Source organism: Colletes latitarsis, chromosome 6 (genome assembly GCF_051014445.1).
Source record: "Colletes latitarsis isolate SP2378_abdomen chromosome 6, iyColLati1, whole genome shotgun sequence".
NCBI lineage: Eukaryota > Metazoa > Arthropoda > Insecta > Hymenoptera > Colletidae > Colletes > Colletes latitarsis.
This window is the reverse complement of record NC_135139.1, coordinates 12,141,053-12,164,723: the sequence shown is the minus strand read 5'-3', so window position 1 is coordinate 12,164,723 and position 23,671 is coordinate 12,141,053. Positions and strand designations below refer to the sequence as shown.

Here is a 23,671-nt window from a genome sequence, read left to right as displayed (position 1 = left end):
ATTTTTCAAACTGTGGAAATGTAAAGGAATATCAATAAGCTTACTCTCTTGATACGTTTTTAATTCGTTTAATATATAGTTGAATTTATTATTGTTATTATATGTCATTTATTTTTTTATTCACATAACTCTGTTCTTGACAAAGAGTACTATTCAGTATTTTTTCTTTGTGTTTTTTGAGAATGAACATCATGATTAAAGAAGCATAAAGTAAACAACACATAGATGGAACTCTATAATACCTCAGCTTGCTACCAGAGAACGCTATCTCATGGTCTATAACACTTGATATAATATATATTTAAATACACGTTTTATAAAACTATATTTAACTTTTGTTTCTAAACAAGCTTCTGTTTTGAATCGGGATATCATACAATTATATACATTAAAGGTAAATTAAAACTTTCTACCATTGAAATAACGATCATGGAAACTGGACTTTTGTCGTGAGAACCTGTATTTCATTAATTTCATAGTAACTCAAAATGGAAGACGGTGACAATAAAGCGAACGTTGGGCTGGTTAAAGAGAAAAAGTCGTACGCCGGCATACCGGAGGCCGATTTTGTAGTAAGTACATTATTATAATAAAAATGTATGCAACATACCGATAGAGAATTATTATTTGTTCGAAAATTCCATGTGTTTATATTATATTTCATTGCGAAGAATGTTTTTACATAGAAGTAATGCTCATGGCTTCCAGTACAAATTTCTATACTAAAAAAGAACCGTTGTTTTTTTTACCGATTACAATTTATATTTTATAGAAAGGATCATTTGTGTTTGATTGCTTGTAACATATCGGAATACATTAAATGCACTTTTCCGCGATGCAGACCTTATATGGTCACAAAATAAAGAGACATTCTGGTATTTCAATTCATTATAAAGTTTTTTGAACATAGGATGATGTTGATGCGTTTATGGGCAAACCCGAAAATGAATCTGCAGACAAAGTTATACAAATGCTGGATGAAAACCATGGCAAATACAAATTCATGGAATATAACTTGGTTAATAAAAGGAGACGGCTGAAAGCACAGATTCCAGATTTGGAGAGATCATTGGAAATGATTAAAAAGTTACAATTAGAGAAGGACAACAGTAAAGATTTAGAAACTCAATTTCTTTTGTCGGAACAAGTGTATGCAAAAGCTGTTATTTCACCTACCGACAAAGTATGCTTGTGGTTAGGAGCAAATGTTATGCTGGAATATACTTTGGATGATGCACAAGAGATGTTAACAAAAAATATTGAAACGGCGAAAAGAAATTTAGGTTATATCGAACACGATTTAGACTTTGTCAGAGACCAATTTACGACGATAGAAGTAAACATGGCACGCATTTATAATTGGGAGGTTAAACGCAGGCAAGCTGCTAAACCAACATAAAAACTGTTCTTATTATGAATTCAATTTGCACGGAACGATTGCCTAAGATATTAACTGGTAATTATCTTAAAAATCTGGAATAAATTCTCATGTCCCATAATTCCTTTCACGAGACAGTAATATTATTTTAGGTTACTCGCAATGTCAAGAAAAAACGCCTGTGAATGAAAAGTGCTGTCAAAAAATGTCAACGGAATAAAGGACTCATGTTTAGGTTGTAAGCTAGATAACCAATATTTATGTATATTGCCACAAATACATCTGAATTCTAACTTAACATGTTGTTTCATATACCTACCAGAGTCAAACAAATTTTATTCATGACCTAATACAAATTTGTAACTCATTTATGAATCACCTTCTACGCGCTGTTTCCTTTGTTTCGTATAATAACGTAAACAATACGTTGATGGATTTTAGTTAACGAATGAAACTTAAGCAAAAATTAGAATATAAATGCGTCTAAATTTTTTATTTAATATTCATGGATAAAATTTGGCCAACTCTGGTACTTACAATAAGATCTCTTACCGTATCTATTATATTAAACTTATCTAAGTTTAGTTTCTGCACAAAAAATATACAAAACCTGTATAAAAATAAAATACTACTTTTTCTTCATAATAAAAGTATTACATAAAAAAAAATTTTATTCCAGCTTTACTTTCTATTTTACGATTTCCTGCCATCATACTTTTGATTACAATCTATGTCATATGTTTCTAGGTACATTTAATTTTGTTAAAGAACAAATATGAAAAATATAACATATTTTTGTCAACATGATTAAGAAATAGACTTATGTTTACTGGAATTTGAAAAACAGAACTTAATTTATTTTAAACTTCTAAACTATTGAAGTTGTTTATTATATTTATTGTAAGGCACATAGTCGGTTTCACTTCCTGCGAAAGTCAGTGTCCAGCAGGGACTAGTATTGAATTATAATCTAGAACTTTATTGCTTAATTATTCCGCATCTCCATCTCCTTCATACTTTAATAATTTTGCTTCTAACTCGATAATTTTAGATTTAGCGTCCTTCAATTCATTTCTTAATGTATCCAATTCTACATCAACTTCTGTGATACCACCAAGATTTTGACGAATATATCTATGATGCGATTAAAGAAATATTTTCTGAATGAAAGACAGATTACCAATAGAATTTTCCTATTACAATATTAATTTAGTAATTAGTAGTTTATGAGAAGGATACTCTAAAGCATCTTTTGGCTTTTCTGGTTCTTCGTACAAAGATATAAGTACCTTTGTTAAGGCATCCAGAACACCTGCTCTCTCAAGATATTTCCGAAATTCTTCTCTTTTCGAATCAGGAGGCTAAAAATTGGCAATAATAATAATGCACTTATACCGAATGTCCGCGTATGTAAATTATGTATTTGGAAATTTATGCAAATTATATCATATATGTTTATAACCCAGAAGCTGCAATAAAATAAATCATTAATATCATTTTGTAAGTAGCAGGCAAATAGATTTTTGAAGCTTACACGCATAGAATTCATTATCGTAAAACTTTCCACATAGAATAGATATTACATACCTGCATATTCGACATTCTTTTGCTGGATTACAATTACACGATTATTTTACCACGATATTTTAAAAATGCTATTTTATTAAATAATTTAACGAAATTTTAGTAGCACGTGTTTTTTAAATCTGACGACAGTATAAATAAGTAAGCAGTAACGAGGCTCGATCAGAACAAAAGCCACATCACATACGCGATTTTCAAAACAACGCATATTTGAAACGATTCCTTACTGAGAGGGAAAATTATTTACCATTGTGCAACGCAAATGCAGTACGTAATGACAGAGGGAAGTATTTTCTTCCTTTCACCTTGTTTCGCCGGGTACCCTTACTTGATAAACTTCGAACGTTACGATAGTTTATTTCGATTAACAACAGAGCACTCAAAAGAGAATCCTGCCTTCGTGGAACGCCGGTAGCATTCTGCAATGTTACGTATTGTAATGAAAATTATATGATTATAAATATGATATTCTGTAACATAAAGTGAAGAATAATGCAAGACATTAAAATAAACTTCAAATTAGTGCAAAATTCGTTCTGAAAGGTATTAAATTTGTTGACGCAAAAAAACTAAATGATAACCACTGGATCTTGTATACGAACGCTCGAAATTGGGTGATAATCACTGGGTTTACACGTGGATTCGTCAGTTGCGTTTGTTTTTAACCGAGGAAAATTGAAATCAATAAGGATGCGTCTATCCACACGCGAATCTATTCATTTCTTATTTTAGCAACGATACAGAACAGCATACTTGTAAATGTAAGTATATTCAATTGCGATGTAATTTTCGGGTACGATACAGTTTTGTGGTTCTCTTCAATTTAGCTTACATTCGTTGAAAACTTAGCTGAAATAGACTATAACGTAGGATATTACAAATGGTTTACAGTACGTCATAGTGACATTGAGAATCCAAAATGGCGGGCTTTTGTTGATAAAGTTTTTTTCCAGTAGCTGTCAACAGAAAAGCGTTGACAAAAATAAGTTTCAAACAATCTTTAACCAACCATTATAATGTTTTTGATGAAAAAGGAAGTTTTCTCGAGAGTGATATTAACTGGATCTATAGGTATTTGCTCGTACATTGGTGATCAAGGTTTATACTATGGAAAAGCCGCTTGGTCGCGCGCAATATTTGATAATGTTACTCACGCAATTGTTGGTGGACTTACTTGGACACTTATCTTACATTTATCGAGAAAGTCTCTGATTCAAAATTTTTCAAGTATCTTCTGGTGCTTTTTTTTATCGTCTTTTATCGACGTAGATCACTTTATCGCAGCATGTAGTTGGAAATTAAGCGTAAGTGATATTACAACCTTTCTTTGTTTCGACAATGAATATATCTTAATCGTAAGAAAAATTTGCTTTAATATACATGAGTCATTTAAGATTTTTATTTTTCACAAATTGCATTACATGTTTGTGATACTTTATCATAGAACTTCTACCATACAAGTGTCTATAAAATTGTTGGAATACAACAATTTAATATCGAATTCTTTTTATAGGATGCAACACATTTACAAAAAAGACCATTTATGCATTGTACCACTCTGCCTATAGCGTTGTGGTTTATGCTTAATTTTTACTCAAGCATATTTAATCATCCGAAGCTTAGTTATTATTCGTGGATGATGTTAGCAAGTTTCTTGAGCCATCATATACGAGATGGTACAAGAAGGGGTTTGTGGTTTTGTCCTATAGGTTCTACGCAGCCTATTCCTTATTATTTATATTTAAGTATGAGTATGATGCTTCCTCATGTGCTCCAATGGCTTATGACATCATCTATACAAGAATTTAAGAGTTACGATAATGTGACATTGATCAATATTGTGTACTCTGTGTAAAAATATTTACTAAATGTAAGTGTACATATGTATATATTGACAAATTTTATAATGTAATTTTTGCATTTTACTAGTACAGATTAGGATATAAGTTATAAATTTGATATAATCTTTACACGTTTTTAATTAATTTTATATATTTATTGTTATTGGTTTCACTGCAGATTTTAAGAAAGATTTATTATGTAAAAATATATTATATTTTTATAATTCCGCAAATTATAATAAAACTTACAGATACAATAATATTTTTATCTATCAATTGTATCTTGGTATTTATTTGTATTTATATCGAAAATTATTTTTTATACCATTGATGCTCCTTAAACTACAGTCGAACTTGATGTTGATAATTACCAAGAAGCAATAACAATTTAAATTTACGTGTACTCTCATAGAATTTCACATTTCTATAATGAGCGTGTTACACGGGTATATCGTATGTACTTTAGGAAATTAAGAATTATCAAAATGAAAACTGTAAAAAGAACGTTAATTTCAAAATTCATAAGTAGAAAAACTAATTGAAATCATGTTTTCTATTTTTAATTACGTAAAAATAAATTGTGTTTCATATTAAGTGTATTTGTACAAGCATGTTGATACGAATATTATGCGGATAGTAATTGAGAATTATAGAAAATAGATAGATTTAATTTATCGCTGACATAACGAGACAATTTTTGTCGGTGCCTTGGTTCTCGTTATAACGAAGTTCGACTGAACTTAGTTCCGTCCGTTCTTACAAAATAAAATAATTCATACGCAAATTCTCTGAAGTACAAAGGCGATAAAAATAACTTCTTCCAGTCACTGTTGAATTGCTCTAATTAGTATCTTCAAACATGGAAAACTTGCGTAACTGAAAAGGGTTTGTTCCGACCACCGATGTTTACACAGTTCTTTCCAGAGACAGGTGTACTCAGTAGACGAACGTCACTCGCGTCTGCCACAATCTTTGGTGTCTGCGCGGCTACGCGGCAAGTCTGTGTTTGATTCTGATACAAGAATTTAACAATACCCACGTAAACGCATACCCGTTCCGCGTGTAGACCTCATCGGTGAGCGCGGAGGACGCGGATACCCTTGCAAAAAGCCAAGCAGCGCGCACGCACGTGTGTACATACACACCTGACACAGCCTGGAGGAGTTTATCAGCATTCAGTATTGCTTTGCTGGCACTGTTACACACTTAACTTCACTCTCGTCTCAGCCGTACTTAGTGTTCACTTACCCAACCGCCTATTCCGTTGAAAAAAAAAGAATCGTAATCGCTGTGCAAGTCTTTGACTTCAGAAGAGGATCGTTCCTGCGATCGAAAGTTCCAAGCGTGTTATTGCCCTTTCGAATCTCGTGTTTTCGACGCAATGTTCAATTTTTTCACTCGAAACATACGTTCTCCATTCAGCATTCGGCTTCGATGATCAATTACGTTTAACTAGAGTCAGTGTCACGCGCAAGAATCCATCGGTGATACCAAAGTTGTACCCGCACTGTGATGTACCCACAGTAGGATTTTTCGTGACGTATTTGAGGAAAAGCCATCGGAAAACGACTTCGTCGAATACGAGTTTTACAATGCCACCAGATCTTCGCAGATATCGAGTTCGTAACGATAACGCGCTGATACCGATATCGTGATTGTATACTCCAGTTCAGTATTGTCTTCAGTGGGATCCCGTATCATTCTAACACTGCTATATATTTACGATGGTGAGTACGCGCTCGAGTTTACAGCTTTTTCTATAGTTTGTACCTAAACTGATAAACCACGGTCCCTGACATTGCGCGATATAGTTTCCCTTAGGAGGGAAACAACATGATAATAGCCTGAAAGTAGATATTCGGGAATACTTTTCAACGTTAATGCACATCAAGTAATGTGAAAAGTAAATTTTCAGTCCATTTGACCAATCTATTTCCGGTATATCCAGCGTCAAAATATACACGTTGCGACAAAATTGTTACCGTGGCGTTGACAGTGATTAAACCTTACGGTTTATTGGAAGTGAAAATGTACGAAAATATTCACAAACTAAAAGCTCACGTCTTTCACAGCGCGTAGGAAAAAAATGTCTATCTCCAAAAATAAATGGTGAATCGCTGGAAAAAAAATGTTCAAATTTCACGAAAAGATTCAAATGTTTTTTGTGTTTAGGAAATCTCTACGCGTTGTAATAGACGTAAGCTTCAAGTTTGTAAATATTATTTTGCTTTTCACTTCGGTTTAATCATTGTCAACGTCATAAAATTTTGACGTTGGATGTAACAAAAATGGATCGATCAATTTGACTGAAAATTAATTTTTTTAAATAAAGAAAATACAGTAATATTAAGAAAACTGTTCCCCGAAAATACATCTGTTTTTCGGGTGGTTAACGTGTTGTTCCACTTTAACACTCGCACGGCTTAAAACAGGCACGCGAACAACGGTCACAGGACCTTTTTAGACCCGTATTTATTGCAATATTTAAGTGTTTAAACTTCTAATGAAAAATTATATAAGATATTTGTTTCATTCGTTTGTTAGAAGACGCGATGAAATATAATTAAAACGAATAAATGAAAAATAATTGATACCTGGGTCCAAAATGATCCATCGACCGTCGTGCAAGTGTTAATGTATACACTGAGGTTTGGCTGAATGCGATGAACAGACGAACGGTTGAGCTATGATTTAACGGTTACTCATCCCCGCTTAATTGTACGTGTTCATCGTTCTGGCAAAAGAGCGCTGCCTCCGTTTCGCGCGACTTCTTCTTTGCAAGCAATTAATCCATTAACGGTCAAGCGATGGCCGAATATTATTTTTGAACCTTATCTTGCAAATTTTTGATATTTGGATACTGTTAAATTTCACAAACACATTATTTAAAAAAAGAATATTTTCAGTAGACTTGAGCCCTTCGAAAATAAACACCGTTGATCGTTTTAATGATTAATTACTGTATATAGTATCTTTGCATCGATGGTATCTAATGCATTTAACCATCGTATGTTATTTTGTATCTGTGATTCATTTTTGTTATACTTCCAAGAATAAAAGAATTTTATTTTATTCCTGAAATACTAGAATAAGGTATTTCTCATTCTTTTTTGTCAACGGTTCATTTGCAATTTTCATGAACTTACACCCTAATTTTGAATAAGTTGTTCGTGTTTTCAATACTCAGTTGACAATGGTTTAATTTAATAAAATAATTTTTCAACATTTCAATTCTACTTTCACTTATTTTCATGATTGAGGGTATACGGTATAGTATTGTAGATTACATTTTCCAATATGTCCAGTGTACTGTAGTACTAATAAATTCTTGCTTACGAAGTTCAAATATGATTATTAAAATACAAACTATGTTATAGTTGGGTTAAAAATTGAATTCAAGAAAGATTAGATTAGATTGCGTTAAATCGTATTTATTCCAATTTTAATATGAAAGAGTATGGGTCAACGTTGACCCAGCTTCGCAAGTGTACGATTAATCGAATTAAGAGTTCACTATAACATGACACACCGCGTCTGTGTAAGTGCTTTCACAAGAATCGAGGCTAATCATAGACCCGTAATAAAGCTTGTTTTGTAACGCTAATTACGACCACTCGAGCGGTTGCCTATTAGAGATGCAACTATGCACCTTCAAGGTTGGATTGGCGCAAGAAGAATCGCAAGAAGTATGCGATGAAAGCGATTCGCAGAGACGCGTAAACAATTCTATGCAATTTGCGTAGGAATAGACCAGCGACGTTACGTGTAACACGAGTAGTCGTCCTTTCGCTTTCAAACATAGGATAAACATATTAATATTCGACGCGTGATAACTAAATAAATACTTGGCCATTGGTGTGTAATGTTTTTTGAAACAGTGAACGTGACTCTGGAATTTAATATTTAATAAAAAGTGCGGAAAGTGACGATCTCAGGGTCACTGTTGATAACTGGAACGTTTTATTTATGGCAGTATAGGTCTCGCTGTTTGTGAAATCGTTTATTTTTATCAGCTTATTTGTTTGACTCTTCGAATGTTGACATCCGCGTTAAATACAAGTTACGAAATATGATGGTTTGAGGAAGCGTAAAGCAACAGCGCGTGGCGAAGATTCTTCTTTCACATTCTTGCAGTCGTATCAGCGTTTATCTTTCCAGACACCTCCGTTCCGTTATTCTTCATGAATACTTTGGGCTGGTTAGACGTGCCCCAATTAACCACAATCCACTGTTATAATAATATTTCACGCTTGTCCTGTATAAACAATAGATATTTCAGTTGCATTTTACGAGCGAATTCAATCTTTCGAGTCTTTTCTTTTGGGTCTTTTTTGGAAATAAGTAAGTCAAGATCTAACATTTAACATTTAATTATTATGTTGATGTTTCTTTTTACATATATATTTTAATTGTTAAAAGTATTGAAAAGTCTATTTATGGTTTCACTATTATATGATTCGGTCGTCAGTTGAAGACAAAATTAAGTTCATATCTATATTGATTTGAAACAACATATCACTGAATAAGTTTTTTAAAGTACACTAATTGATTCCTATAAATTCCTATCTGATAAATCAATTTAGCGACTGGAAAACATCATATAAGTAAATAGACATATAAAGTGTACACATTTTATTTCAAATACAATTTATTTGAGGCAAAATAAGCAGAGACTTATGAAATAATCTGATAATATTGATTTAAGCTTTTATATCAATGCTTGGTGTATCTGCAAAACTGTGCCACGCATTTATAGAATAAAATGAAACGAAATAATTTATTATACATTTCACGTTACATTTTATAAACGTTTTCGAGTAAAAATATTAACAACTGAATTGTAAGGAAATTTTAAATTATGCAGAAGAAGGTTCAAAAATATACTTTTACATGTTCGCCCTCCTCCCTCACTCAGTAAAGCTTCTTGGATCAACTTCTGGGATCCAGCAAACTTTGCTCTTAGACGCAACTACGATTATTAAAATATTTATTGTAAAATCCATCGTATCGTAAAAGTAGCAATCCTCTTTCGAGCAAATAACCGTACAAACGAACACGTCATTGATAACGATACTTGCAACTTTAGTAAAAATATTAATCGTCGCGAAGATGACGAAATTGATTATCGTTGTCAAAGGTTTAAAGACACTTGTTCAACTTTCCAGGAAACCAAAGATTTGGAGCTGTATTTCGTTATAGCGTGTGGGATCGCCGCCGGTGCATTTTTAATACTTTTCATTTTGGTGTGCATGCTATTTGTAAAACTGAATCGATTGAATGCGGACGGGTAAGTAATCTCTTTTGAAAACGCTGAACGTCCGTTTCTTTTCTTTGGTGCACGCAATATTCCACCTCAATTCCTCCGAAACCCCTTTGAATTTTTTTTAACAAAGATCCTATTGAGCTTTGCTTCGAAAAAAAGAAACGTCTATGTATATAACCGCGCTAAAAGCTTTGCTTGTTTTTTAAATGAATGGTTGCGAAGCAGTTAATAACATTTGACGAGTTTTCTTGTTAAAATTATGTGTATCAGCTGCATAGCCGACGTTTCGTTTTGTTGGGACGAGCCACGTTTTCGACGATGTAGGCCAAATATCGGAATATGTCACGTAAGATTTACATTCTAAAGAACAAATACGATTGCCAGATTTACGGGTCCTCGACGACATGCGAAGTAAAAAGCGTTTATATTAATGCCTGAGTCACGGCGGCCATCATTGATACCGTATCTTTACAATATTGCGAAGCGATTATATTTAGCTTATCTTGTTAAAAGAATGGGAGATGGGTACAGGAGTTAAATGAGGCTTGCACGCGACCAGATTCTTTCCTTTTTTTTATAATTATTTTTCTAAGGAAGCTTTACATTAACTCTTTGCAGTTTGATTAACTTCGTATAGAAAAATATACGTTTGTCGTTGATGATAATTGATAAAAATATTTTTTTAAATTGCAATAATCGTTAGTGTCTTCCACTCTGTCAAATGTTTATAAGCTATGGGATTAAACGTACCGTGAGTAGTAATGGGACCTGATCAAACAAAATTCGTTAATTAATCCCAATCGAATCGATTCTTTCTTTTTAGAAAGAATCTTTTGGTTAGCTTCTAATGTTCAAAGACAAAAATTCAAGGTCCTACAACATCGAGACAGTAATTCTAACATACAACTGCAAAGAGTGAAATTCGTGGAAACGATCTTAAACGATTTTTCGAAATCTTTCAAAGTTGCTTTTATATCATTCGCTTTACGTTTTATGAGACTTATTGTATTAAACCATTGGAATTATTCAGGTCCAATCAACTAAATAGACAATCTAGCATGATGGCCGACTTTTGTTACACGAATCCTACGATTGTGCCTGGAGAACTGCTGTCCCGTCGTGGTTTCTCGATGTACAGCGGTTCTGAAAATTTCAACGACAATTACGAAACGAAGAACAAAGGGAACTATGGGACTTATCAAGAGGCACGGTCAAAATTTTGACGAAGGATCGTAAACTTTGAGTATCTTCATCGAACGCGCGATTCATGCAATATCGACAAACTATCGAGTAAGGAGAATTGGAAAATTGATTTTTTTTTAAACATGAAATTTGTTGTACTTTATGTCGATTCATCAAACCTAAGATTTACGTAAATTTAATCTTCATTTGCCATACAATTTATTTATGTACACATATATAGTTATTTATAAATAATTACATTATCATTTATACTATAATGCGATAAAATACAGATACATGTAAATCATTAAGAAATTCATTTTGATTGGTATGGTAGGAGAGATGTTGAACGAATTAGTAGTCAACAACAAAATTACACCATAATTATGTGTAATATCGCAGACGAGGTACAGGATAGACCTAAACATCTTATGGGACTTTGTGTCTTATATTCTTTGCAATTTAAAGTGTTCAGTATAGGAATTATATTCAACCCAACTATCGAAGTTGGTAAAGTCAACGAAACCAAAAATGTCTTTTACGTTGTAAATCCAAAGGGAGAAAACATAAACGTATGTTTAGTTTGAATGTACATATACATAAGATGGAATATAGATTATAATCCGAATCATGTACCAATGTAAAAAGTATAGAATAATAATTGAATAAATATGTACAATGTATAAAAACAAATAGTAATAAAATAAAATACTACGTTGATTGAATAAATGAATAAATAAAAGAATAAGTATGCATAATACTATAGGGAAACTATCATCACGAGTAGACTATCATATACGAGTAGACCTTTCACCTTATGGACACAGACGAGGTATACGAGTAGACCTTTCACCTAATGTATTTTTTCGGCCCGTTTCTCTAGGGCTCTAGAGCCCCATTACCATTTCCGTGTCACTCGCAACGTTACCAACAGATTTAGAAATGAACACAAGAGGAAGTGAGACAGAAAATGAAATTACAGAAATTTTATTACTTTTTAACGGAATGAAAGCTGTACGGTTCGTCATTGGACATTAATCGATTAAGATTATTTAAAAATTTCAAGATTATTAAAATACCTAACTACTACTAATGGACAGACAGCTGTAGTGTGTGCATAAATACATGTGAGTTGACTATGTAGGGATTAAAATTCATTTCTAAATCTGTTGGTAATGTTGCAAATGGCACGAAAATGATAATGGGGTTTCGAGACCCCATAAAAATGGGTCGAAAGAATACATTGGGTGACAGATCTACTCGTATACCTCGTCTCTGACAATACTCTAGAATCTTTATTGAATCAATGAGAATCTAAACTAACCTAGCGAAGAAGCTCTATATTCATGATGACCTATGCAAGGCGGATCGCAGCCAATTTGCTAATATTATTTAGTTTTTAATTAATAATTGCATTACCCAGCTAAGAGTGATACGATTATTAATTAACCGGTAAATAATATTACCCAGGTCTCACCACGTGGAGGTTGCTGCGAGTGGAGACCCGAAGAGAGATGGATGGAATCCAAGTTCCATCTATCTCCCTTTTGTATTCTTAGTAAACTAGAGAGATAGAAGGAAGCAAAGTTCCTTCGATCTTCTAGTTTGGTTATGTCAAGCAATTATTTTGTTTAGAAGAGGGATGAAGCTAGATTGTGGGAAACGCGACGCGACGCGATGCTGAACCGTGCAGATGATCTTGGGATCGAACCTACTGCTCTTGCTAACTAGATCTCTATAGGAAAACGGATGCTGCAACCCTGAATCGAGGTCTCCATTTCTCCAACGCAACCCGCCGGGAGCCCGAAGGACCCGACTTAGGCTGTCTGACATAGAGAGAGTACCTGAGACAGGGTCGACTTCCGCTGGAAGGTATGCGTTTCCGCAGAATACGGAAACTCCACACCTTCTAGCGAAGTGCCGTTTTCCCTCAATCAAGCTTACCAAGGGAAGGCAATTAGATCTTTCGGACCAGATACACGGCCGATCACATGTTTCAAGCGATGAAACAGCGGTGACCGAAGCTAGGAACGAGGGAACGAACGAGAGAGAAGCTACTTGTTTAATAATTGCTTGGTAGGACGCGGAGATACATATAATAAAGAAATCTTCGACGTTAATTTTAAGATTCGCGACGAAGCTTAAATCTAATGTACTTAGAATTATATGTCCCTCGGCGGATGACTCCCTTAGCGGATGAATCCCTCGGCGGATGAGTGCCTTGGTGGTTGAATCCCTCGGCGGTTGTGGCGTCTTCCCTCGATGTCCTTAGAATTGATCTGTAATAGATCTGACCTGAAACAAAAACTAATACTTGTATTAGTATCATATTAAGGAAAATTTAGTAAACCCTAATCAATCCATCTGTGATTCGACAAGTGGAGAAATAATTTGTTCAGCTGATGTATCGAACAAGCTGAGAAATTCTGAAATATTCCTACACAGAAGAAATGTTTCTCGATGGGTAGACCTACCTAAAGAAATGTACAAAATTTACACGTGATAAGGAAGTGAAAATATTAATAAATTAAACAATGTCAGTCAAAATATATTAAATACGCTCAGTCCAAACGACAGAACAATTTCACAAATAAAGTCAAAATAAAAATTCTGATTAATTGATAGACGATGCTGGTGAACTTAGCTGACCAGTAAAAATATTCTACGAAATGAGGAATATCTTACTAAATCAGATTCAACTAATACCACAAGTAATGAAATCGACAAAGTAATTTCGCAAACAAAACCGAGATAAAAATTCAGATTAATCGACAAAGACAGATATGAGTTCAGGAAAGAATTGGAAACAGAAACAGTAAACGATCGAAGGAAATACCCCATAGAGAATCATTTTCTTTCAGAGTCTTATATGGTCAACGTAACGCAACAATTGCCGAAATAATAGAAGAACCAGTTGATAGAATATCTCATTGTTCAGGAAAGAATTGGAAACAGAAACAGTGAACGATCGAAGGAAATACCCCACAGAGAATCATTTTCTTTCAGAGTCTTATATGGTCAACGTAACGCAACAATTGACGAAATAATAGAAGAACCAGTTAATAGAATATCTCATTGTATGCCAAAATGGTGGAAACATCCACAGTAATGAAACGAAAACCGATAAATTCAACAAACCCAATTTTTCATCAAACGGTAGTCAAAAATGAACGAGCAAGCTTCAAATCAGAAAAATATGAAAGAGAGGGGATATTTAAGCAAGGCTTACCATTGGTCAGCAACTGGTCACTATTGGTCATCGTATGCTCACCACTGGGCAGCTGGTCAGTAGTGGTCAGTCCTGGTCAGTCCTGGTCCCCCCTGGTTGCCACTGGTCAACCTAGGATGATCCCGGGATACCCACCAAACCAGGAGGTCCACCACCCTCGGACTCCCCCGAGAGAGTGAGACATACAAGTCTCCACATGAGCCGCTAATGTAGTGAGGAGTGGGGAGAGCACAGCGTGTGTCAGCCATCTTAACCCGTCCGGTAGACAAATTATTTCACGAAAAATTATTATTTACGCATACTGATGGGCTCTTTCATTATTCATATACCACATATTGTTAAGAATTGTATAAACTATTGTGTTGGAATGTTAAACAATGCTAAGTTTTATTTATAATTGCTTAATTTACACCATCGTCGAGTAGGTACTCTGTAAGGTGTTCACATGCAGCGATTGGTATCCTCGTAAAAAATTATTTCAATATTTGTCAAGATTTCGTATCGCACGAATCAATGACTAATAGTATTACCATCGCGAAATCGCGTTTTACGAGCAAAAAGACAGATTTCTCTTGCATCGTGAACATCACTCAGGGGTCACTCTTCCTAGATCCTCGCGGTACATGGACCTCCGCAAGGCCGAGTCCAACCTATCGGAAGGTGGTATCCTCTCGAACGAAAGTGCATATCGCTATCAGCGTGTATTATGATGTGTACGTAGGACTCTTTATCGATGCTGTTCATCTATCGAGGTTACCCTAGGTAGAAATTGCAATTGTAAAAGAAATACAATAAATATTCCCAGCTACCGATTTTCTTTTGATGCTATGCGAAACACCCACAAGGTATACGAATAGACCTTTCACCTTATGGACTTTGATGACCCAATTTGATTGCCATACCGAGTTATTTTTTAAATAAATGATGTATTACAATTTAAAATAAAAAATAGAGGATTTGCGGTGTACTCATCAATAAGGTACATCCTTACGTATTTTAATAATCTTGAAATATTTAAGTAATCTTAATCGATTGGTTACTCCAATGAAATCAATCGATTGATGCTCAATTCTGGACCGTACAGCTTTCATTCCGTTAAAAAATACTAAAATTTATGTAATTTCATTTTCTGTCTCACTTTCTCTTGCGTTTATTTCTAAATCTGTTGGTAACGTTACGAGTTACACGGAAATGGTAATGAGGCTCTAGAGCCCCAGAAAAATGGGCCGAAAAAATACATTGGGTGAAAAAATACTCTTATACTTTGTCTGTGCACATATCTTATTTGTAATTTCATATTTAAATTTAGTTCCAATTCTAACCGCTTGATATGTTAAAGTCTTATTCTTTGCTGAATCGGTCACGTTTAGTATGTTCGTGAATTTGCTGGAGTTACCGACGTTGATGATCGGTTTGAATATGATTTTTAGAGTCATTGTTCTTAAACATAGAGCGCGCTGTGAAACAGCTGACTTTTCACGTGGTCAGTATTTCGATTCGTTAGAACACAACCTCTTCTTAAATCGGTGGTGTAAATACTTAATTGGTGATTAAACTATTGTTTATAAAAGGTATATTTATTTAGAAACGTGTAATCTAGATACGGTGAGTGAAATGCGACTTTGTGAATCATAATTACGTGTAGTCATCGAAGTGAATTGACAAATTTAAGAATCTTGTCAGCTACTACTATAAATCGACAAAAGTGTGAGTTTAATTTGTACATTACATCGTCACCATCAATATGGTTCTAAGTCAAAGTATTTACGCTCTTCTAGTACGTCTACGTTCTTTTTTTCTATATCCGCGATTTCTACCTGAGGCATCCCTCGGGTTCGTAATACACGCTTCGCGAGATATCGGAGCTTCCCCCACCCTACCACCTAATTCGTGAGCGTTACGGGACACAGCGACACAGCGAAGGGCCATCATTCGTACTCTGAAAATTAATGTGGGAAGACGTGTCGAGACGTGTCTGCATTTAGCGATTAACGAGGTGCGTATTTCTAACCTGTGGCTATTTCATCATTATTACTACTCGTGTTTACATTCTATCGATGCTTTCGCATAATATGAATACATGTTTGATTGTAAATTCAATCGGCATTGTAACAAATATTGAATCGGTTTCGTACTTTTTCTCTGAGATTCGACCGGTGTTAATTATTAACGCGTCCCTCTGAATTTAATTACGATCTCTTGCAATACAGTTTGGATTTAGTCATTATTCGATTATAATAATCGTTCATGTACTTTAATGGACTTTTATTTCGTTTCTGTTACAGTCTCTAATTGGAATTTGAATGGAAGCTACCGGCACACAAGGGACGCCATTAAACTTCGAAATATTCAAATGGCGCCAACTTCAAATGGTCTAATAAGGATGGGTTAAGTTAATATTCAGATATTATTATAATAAATAACATTTATACATTTTTCAATATATTTTATCGAATTATTATTTATCGGAATTATGATATATCAGTGTTAAGATGAAATAATAAATAATTTTTTAATTTGCTTTATAATCGATTTCGATTAAGTGGCAAATTAAATGGAAATTAATTGGCGTATTTTGATCGCGATTACATATTTTTCGGTGTTAAATATTTATTGAATTTTTACAAAATCACTATGAATTGTTGCAATTGCATTTGCGAACAGTTTTCTATGCAAGATGAGTAGAAGATAGAAACTGCATAACTATTATATGCTATTCAGATATAACTAAATAACAAACATTAATTTTTGCACGTTTCAGAACGTTTATAAAAATCGAAACATATATTGAAATTTAATTCAGTTGATACAATCATGCTTACAACTCTAGTAATAAAAGGCTGATATATAATATTTTTAAATCGAGCAATTATTTTATAATTGCCTTCATTAATAATATTTTATCATTCAAATTTATGTGTTGAGAAAATTCAACTATTATCTTTCTGATGTAATTCAATGTTCTTTCTGATGTAGGACAGACACAACAGTATTTCCATTGATAGTTACTAAGTGAAGAAAGAAACAAAACGTAGGAAAGCACAGGTGTGCTTACTGTGTTATTCTTGTGTCCTCTCTCTGTTTTCTTTCCAGGAAAGTTGGCCGCGCGCAATGCGGCCGGTAGCTTCAGTGATTGTGCGTAGCAACAGTTTGTTTTTCGGGGCAAAGTGACCCCGAGTCGGTTGTCGTTTACGGTGTTAGGCAAACGCGAGCATAGAATCAATGTTTCTCTACGCAACTTTAAATTATTTCCAGAGCATCGTGGCTCTTCTTGTTTTATGAACCGTGAGAATAGAATCATTTGTTCGCCGATATGAATCTTCGGTCGCGGTAATCTAGCTTAATAAACTTTACTACATTTTCCCTTTGAAATTAAAACTTCTTGTTACCGGTACTAGAGTCAGTGTATCACTGAAGAGGACTATTGGGCGGTGCTCCACGAGCGAACAATGTAAGTATAAATTAATACTTCCAAATTTTTAATTAAAAATCTCTATAATTTTAACAATAGATTCAAATTGTTTTGTTACAGTTTTCTTACAGTCTGTGAACCTGATCCTGAAAATCAGCAGAAGTATCTAGAGGACTATATCGGGCGGTGGACTACGAGTGAACAACGTAAGTATAAATTTATACTTTGAAATTTTTAATTAAAAATCTCTATAATTTTAACAACAGATTCTAATTGTTTTCTTGCACTCTTCTTACAGTCTCAGCCTGGAATCCAGCAGGACCATGCTGACTTCGCTGATAACTTCAAGTGGTCAACATCGTCATCAGAGCTTTTACATTCTACGATTGAGTGAGTCGCATGCATTTATGTTCCTCTGGTCCCCAAACATGTTGTAGGATGAAAGATCCGAATCAACACGGGTGACCAGTTGTATATTTAGTATTTTTGACGAGTTATGTGACCGCGGGTATTTTCAATACCCGTGAGTAGTAATATCAATTGTTATATTTTTTTTAGTTTAGGCTAGGGTCTTCTTGCACTCGCGTTTTTTAACGTAACAAATAAATGCTTCTCAATATGATAAATAATTTTCATAAAATGTGTAAAATATTTTCATTAACTTTACATAAATTGTATGATTTAGTAAAATATAAATTGATATAATGTGAAAATATTATATCAATCATATGATCGAGTCATGATGAATGTCAATTAATATACAATTATATAATAATTTCTATATTAATACAATTATTAAGTATTGATCGTTTCTTTAATTAATACATCATATGATGTATTTTACGTGCAAGAAGACGTTTCGCGACTGGTCGATTTTCAACTCAAAGTAACATGCATATTAGTTTCATCTTTTAAAAAATTTACTTTGACAACAGAATCGACTAAGGATAATTGAATACTTTTAATAACAATTTAATAAATTCATTTCAATTTGCAAAGTAAATTATTTTATCATGAAATCTTAATTAAAGTCTTTCATTTTAAATAATTAAATTTCAATTTTAATAGTCTTTTTAAATAATAGTATTTTTCAATATTAACATATTTTGTCATTGATATATTACATATAACAAGTCGAGTCATTTTTACTAAAGATTAAATAAGAAATACCGTTTAGTTATACTTAATTAACCAATTTTTTAGTCAGGATTTTCAGAATAATCTTTCCGTGCTCGTTGCCTGAGCTCATGCACATGCCCAGGTGCTATTTGCATGAGCAAAGGCAATGGGACACGATGACTTTATTTATAATAATTCAACAATATGTTGGCGACTGACATTGGTTAGTGAATCATGCGCGACGTACTGTCCACATGTGTGTGTTGTGGTTAGGTTGTGGAAGTGCGTCGTTTCAGATCTTTTTATAATTGTAATTTACATACAAAATTTTATAACATTAGATTTTTATCAATTGTAATAATAATATCAAATTTCAATTTACCATTTATTTGAAAATTGTTGATCTTAATGGATTTCAATCTTAATATTTTTCAATATTCCATATATTAACCCCTTGCCGTATAATGACGAGTCTAATTCGTTATAAGTTTTTGATGTCAAGTTTCACAATCATGAGGCTACTCACTCGTCGTCAAGTCTTATACATTAAAATCAACACATATTTACATTTACGAAATACTCATAAAACAAATCTATTTTTTTTCGTGGCCATTCCTTGTACGAATTTTAAACAAAATTAAATAGTATGGGTCTGACAATTTATTTGAAATTAAATCGTACGTCAAGGGGTTAAAACGTTCTATACAAATATTTATGTATATCATATAAGTACACAAAGGTCACTAGCCTTTGTCAGCCGATTTCAGGAAATTGGTACGTACCTTAGAGTATGAATGTTTGCAATGTTCGGGTGTCGGAGGATCCCCGGGGAGTCCTCTCTAGTTTAGGCCGCGCTCGGACATTAAGAATGAGAACCGTGGAGTGATTGCTTGCGAGAATGAGTTTTGCAATTTTTTAAATATAGCGTTAGGTAGATAGGTAGCTTTCTTTCTGATGTGCGTGTGTTTAACCTAAGTAGGTAGGATCAGGGCAGGACTGTCCACATTAGTAATTCGGGTAGGCGCGTTTTCGCGTGGCAGTTCTGTTCCTGTAGTTACGATTTCGAGAGTAGAAATCTTGCTGACTCATATGGTGTATGCTGTTTGTTTCGGCTTTATTTTCGACTCCTCGAATCGTGCGACTCTTAAAGTCGCTCTCTCGCGCTCGCGGTCGTGATTAGGTCCCTTACGAAACGCTCGTCCCGCTCGAGATTCACCACGTATGCTCGACCAACAATTCGTATATTGTTGGAAGACTACGTATTGCACAAAATCTCGAGCCCAGTCTTAAGTAAGTTTCAAGCTTCGGCAGGACCGCCGAAGAGAGAAAAGACTCAATGGAGTCGAAGAGGCCCTGACATACTGTTTCAAGAGTGGGCTACAACAAATGGCTTTTCATCTTCATCTCTGGATGAGGATGGAAAGTCATTCCTGTTACTACTTTGTCACTTAACTCGTCTGTAGTTGTAGTTAGTTTATTTTTCTAGCTGGCTTACGTATGCATGTACTTCGTACATGATTGCACCATACATGCCAGCCATCAGGGCAACTCACGGTTTTGATATACATAGAGTTGCGAATCACTGTTTTTCGCGTTTCCTTTTCAGGGTAGTGTTGCGACTTGATACGATACGCGATTGGTTTTATGCAAACTTACTGAACGTTTGCTTTAAAAATAGCGTTGCGAATTATTGATAAACGCGATTGCTCGTAGAGTTGCGAATTACTATTTTTCGTGTTTGCTTTTCAGGGTAGCGTTGCGAATAATTACCATTCGCGTTGCTTTTTTACTCTTTTACATATATGTATAATGGATATCAACCGTGTTTGCAATTTTCATATTATAAATTAGCGTTGCGATCTTGATTAATCGTGCGATTTTTTATTTAGCGTTGCGATACTTTCAATGCTCAAATTCTACCCTAGCTGTAGTATTAGTAGTAGTTAGTTTATTTTGTGGCGAGTACATGTGTATGTACATGTACCATCAGCCCCTGATTCAAGTAGAGTCGCGAATAATATCCAATAATCGCGTTTGCTCGTAGAGTTGCGAATAAATATTTATCGCGTTGATATGTTAGTGTTGCGACTAAACACGATTCGCGTTTGTTTTATGCAAACTTAGGAACCGGGAGTTTGCTTTAAAAATAGCGTTGCGATTAATTAGTAAACGCGATTGCTATTAAAGTTGCGTATTACTATTTTTCGCGTTTACTTTTCAGGGTAGTGTTGCGAATAATTACCATTCGCGGTTGCTTTTATTGTTACAAATCGCGTTTGGAATTTTTCTATTATAAATTAGCGTTGCGATTGTTGATTTGTCGCGTTGGTTGCCCCGTAGTGTTGCGATATTTAAAACATTTAACTTCATCCCAACACATGCCACTATAGCTACTAGTAGTTTGCAGTAGCTAGTTTATTTATTGCATGTGTATTTGCATCTACCACGGAAGACACCAGCATCTGGTCCAGCATTTTTGGGCAAAACGCGATTTTTATTAGTGTCACGATATAATATTTTCATTAAAAATAGAGTTGCGAATATACAATAATCGCGTTTGCTTATAGAGTTACGAACTCCTATTTCTCGCGTTTACTTTTCAGAGTAGTTTTGCGAATTCCATACGCGATTGCTTTTATTGTTATTTAAGAATAGTGTTGCGAATGCACTGATCGGTTTGCTCTTAGTTTTTCTATTATAAATTAGTGTTGCGATGTTGATTTATCGCGTTTTTTATTAAGTAGTATTGCGATCTAATGCTCAAAATTTGATGCTGGCCACTGCTCCAAGATCATCACGACGCAGCTGTACTACAACGTCTCGAAGAGCTCAACTTCTTTATTAAAATTAGTGTTGCATATTATTCAATTGGATTTGGCATTGAAATAGTAATGAACGATCAGTTCCATTAATCGACTAATATTAATCACGATTTTCTTCTGACGATTAAATTTTCAATCGCATCCGTTAATCGATTGGTTCTTCCAATGAAATATTGATTGATCACCAACTCTAGATCGTACCGCTTCGATTTTGTTAAAAAACAAAAGAATTCTTGTAATTTCATTTCCTACCATAATAAGCGCTATGATCGTTTTCTATACTCTGTTGGTAACGTGGCGAGTGGTATGGAAATGGTAATGGGATTCTATGGTTTTGTTATGGTTTTACTCTATGGCTGATCTGCATGTTTTTGAAATAGCTACGTTACTTATGATTATACTTTAAACAATTTTTACTTTTGTACCAAAACTAGATTTATTTTAATTTCCGAAATATTAAGGAAAATATACTTCGGTGAGCAAAATAAATTGTTGGCCTTGAAACTTTTTTTTTGAACACTTAGTTTATTATATTCTTGATCTATGATTCAAGAATTGATCTTTTTCTGATACAAATTTAACGAAACGTGGTGCAGGGCGCGCCACATGCTGTACATGTTTTGTGTTTTACTGCGTGTGTTATTTTTAATGTGATTAAAAATCGTGTGTAAATAAAGAAAAATGATTGCACAAACGTTACGATTAGTAACATGTTCTCCAACAAAAGTTCGGTTTATGGAACACTTCTTAAGATTGTCGTGTCCGAATTCGAAGAATGTTAGAAGTATCCACATAACCTCACCTATTTTGAAAGAATTTCGAATGGACAATAAGAAAGTAAGAACCAGCAACGATCAAAATGGAAACCTAACCATAGAAGGAGAAGATTCGATTGGAATTGATTATACATCTAGTCCGTAAGCAATTAATTGGTGTATTATATAAATGGTGTATAATTTATAAATATATTAATATTTTTCTACTAATGTAAGTGCTCTCGAATTAATGTCTCTAATTGTCATGTGTCAACATGTGTCAATTTTAGACAAAAATTATATCCTGATGCTTTTACGCCGTTTATGATTTTTGATGGTGTACAATATCAAGATTTACATATTCTAAATATAAAGGCAACACGAAATAATACCATAATGTCTGTTACTGATTCTAAGGGTAAGTGTTGATATGTTAATATTATGTTGTAAATATTGCTTTTATAATTATGCTAAAAATGTAACAAGAACGTTATAGGACTCGGAATGTTTTTACATACAAGTGGTATAGAAGGCTTCAAAAATGCCAAAAGAGGTACTAACATTGCTGCGCAACAGGCTGCCATTACACTTGGGACAGTGAGAAACTTCTTGATGTTATTTTAATTTAGTATTGTTGTAGTTTCCTTGTGTATTTATAATGTCTTTGTTTTTTTTAAGCGTATCCTTGACAAAGGTATAAAAACAGTTAGGGTAAGGGTACAAGGTATTGGACCCGGTAGATTGGTAAATATCGAAGAACTGTGATTGAATTATTTTGTATATAACATTTTTATAGTAAATATTTATCTGTATTCTTATACAGGCTGCCATAAAAGGACTTCATCTTACAGGATTGAATATTGTTTCTATCACAGATGACACTAGAGTAACATGGAATCCTTTAAGAGCTAGGAAACCAAGAAGACTATAATATGTAGAATGTATTATAAAAAACACAATAAATTAATTCACACTGAAATATATTTTGCATGTTATTAGATTCATAATTTACAATCTATTTTCAAAGACGTATAAACATATAATACTTTTTACGGTAATTGTTTTTCAATGTGTCGTATTTCATAC

General features: G+C 34.0%; 5 protein-coding genes across 8 annotated transcripts; 4 read left to right on the top strand and 1 right to left on the bottom strand.

Moving 5' to 3' along the window:
• The first annotated feature begins 351 nt into the window (after positions 1-351).
• Mgr (prefoldin subunit mgr) lies at positions 352-1,670 on the top strand. 2 transcript variants are annotated; one of them, XM_076766705.1, is made up of 4 exons: positions 357-394; positions 480-572; positions 911-1,456; positions 1,531-1,670. In XM_076766705.1, exons 2-3 carry the CDS (start codon positions 489-491, stop codon positions 1,397-1,399), a joined length of 573 nt encoding a protein of 190 aa, XP_076622820.1. In that variant the 5' UTR covers positions 357-394; positions 480-488; the 3' UTR covers positions 1,400-1,456; positions 1,531-1,670. The 2 variants fall into 2 exon arrangements, with proteins under 2 accessions (XP_076622819.1, XP_076622820.1); XM_076766704.1 differs by having other exon boundaries at positions 352-572.
• Positions 1,615-3,796, bottom strand: LOC143342620 (c-Myc-binding protein). Of its 3 annotated transcripts, none has more exons than XM_076766707.1 (4): positions 3,716-3,796; positions 2,966-3,381; positions 2,618-2,739; positions 1,615-2,512 (listed from the first exon to the last, which is right to left on the bottom strand). In XM_076766707.1, the coding sequence occupies exons 2-4, from the start codon at positions 2,978-2,980 to the stop codon at positions 2,368-2,370; spliced, it is 282 nt and encodes a 93-aa protein (XP_076622822.1). In that variant the 5' UTR covers positions 2,981-3,381; positions 3,716-3,796; the 3' UTR covers positions 1,615-2,367. The 3 variants fall into 3 exon arrangements, with proteins under 3 accessions (XP_076622822.1, XP_076622821.1, XP_076622823.1); XM_076766706.1 differs by having other exon boundaries at positions 3,565-3,777; XM_076766708.1 differs by having other exon boundaries at positions 3,210-3,381; positions 3,565-3,771.
• A 49-nt stretch (positions 3,797-3,845) lies between these two features.
• Positions 3,846-5,046, top strand: LOC143342618 (transmembrane protein 267). Its single transcript, XM_076766703.1, has 2 exons — positions 3,846-4,266; positions 4,476-5,046. Exons 1-2 carry the CDS (start codon positions 3,979-3,981, stop codon positions 4,815-4,817), a joined length of 630 nt encoding a protein of 209 aa, XP_076622818.1. The 5' UTR covers positions 3,846-3,978; the 3' UTR covers positions 4,818-5,046.
• An 889-nt stretch (positions 5,047-5,935) lies between these two features.
• Positions 5,936-11,958, top strand: LOC143342375 (uncharacterized). The gene is made up of 3 exons (XM_076766172.1): positions 5,936-6,530; positions 9,969-10,090; positions 11,097-11,958. Exons 1-3 carry the CDS (start codon positions 6,528-6,530, stop codon positions 11,287-11,289), a joined length of 318 nt encoding a protein of 105 aa, XP_076622287.1. The 5' UTR covers positions 5,936-6,527; the 3' UTR covers positions 11,290-11,958.
• A 10,435-nt stretch (positions 11,959-22,393) lies between these two features.
• Mrps11 (mitochondrial ribosomal protein S11) lies at positions 22,394-23,564 on the top strand. Its single transcript, XM_076766356.1, has 5 exons — positions 22,394-22,747; positions 22,876-23,003; positions 23,082-23,182; positions 23,264-23,329; positions 23,409-23,564. Exons 1-5 carry the CDS (start codon positions 22,512-22,514, stop codon positions 23,514-23,516), a joined length of 639 nt encoding a protein of 212 aa, XP_076622471.1. The 5' UTR covers positions 22,394-22,511; the 3' UTR covers positions 23,517-23,564.
• The last annotated feature ends 107 nt before the right edge of the window (positions 23,565-23,671 follow it).

What these genes read in the sequence shown, in the direction of transcription:
- LOC143342618 (XM_076766703.1), top strand. Translation starts at nt 3,979, where the DNA reads ATGTTTTTGATGAAAAAGGAAGTTTTCTCGAGAGTGATATTAACTGGA. An exon ending in CATGTAGTTGGAAATTAAGC is followed by an intron (nt 4,267 to 4,475) that starts GTAAGTGATATT and finishes TTCTTTTTATAG; the next exon opens with GATGCAACACATTTACAAAA.
- LOC143342375 (XM_076766172.1), top strand. An exon ending in AATCGATTGAATGCGGACGG is followed by an intron (nt 10,091 to 11,096) that starts GTAAGTAATCTC and finishes GGAATTATTCAG; the next exon opens with GTCCAATCAACTAAATAGAC.
- Mgr (XM_076766704.1), top strand. Translation starts at nt 489, where the DNA reads ATGGAAGACGGTGACAATAAAGCGAACGTTGGGCTGGTTAAAGAGAAA. An exon ending in TACCGGAGGCCGATTTTGTA is followed by an intron (nt 573 to 910) that starts GTAAGTACATTA and finishes TTTTGAACATAG; the next exon opens with GATGATGTTGATGCGTTTAT.
- Mrps11 (XM_076766356.1), top strand. Translation starts at nt 22,512, where the DNA reads ATGATTGCACAAACGTTACGATTAGTAACATGTTCTCCAACAAAAGTT. An exon ending in ATTGATTATACATCTAGTCC is followed by an intron (nt 22,748 to 22,875) that starts GTAAGCAATTAA and finishes TGTCAATTTTAG; the next exon opens with ACAAAAATTATATCCTGATG. An exon ending in GTATTGGACCCGGTAGATTG is followed by an intron (nt 23,330 to 23,408) that starts GTAAATATCGAA and finishes ATTCTTATACAG; the next exon opens with GCTGCCATAAAAGGACTTCA.
- LOC143342620 (XM_076766707.1), bottom strand. An exon ending in AAGCCAAAAGATGCTTTAGA is followed by an intron (nt 2,513 to 2,617) that starts GTATCCTTCTCA and finishes ATCGCATCATAG; the next exon opens with ATATATTCGTCAAAATCTTG.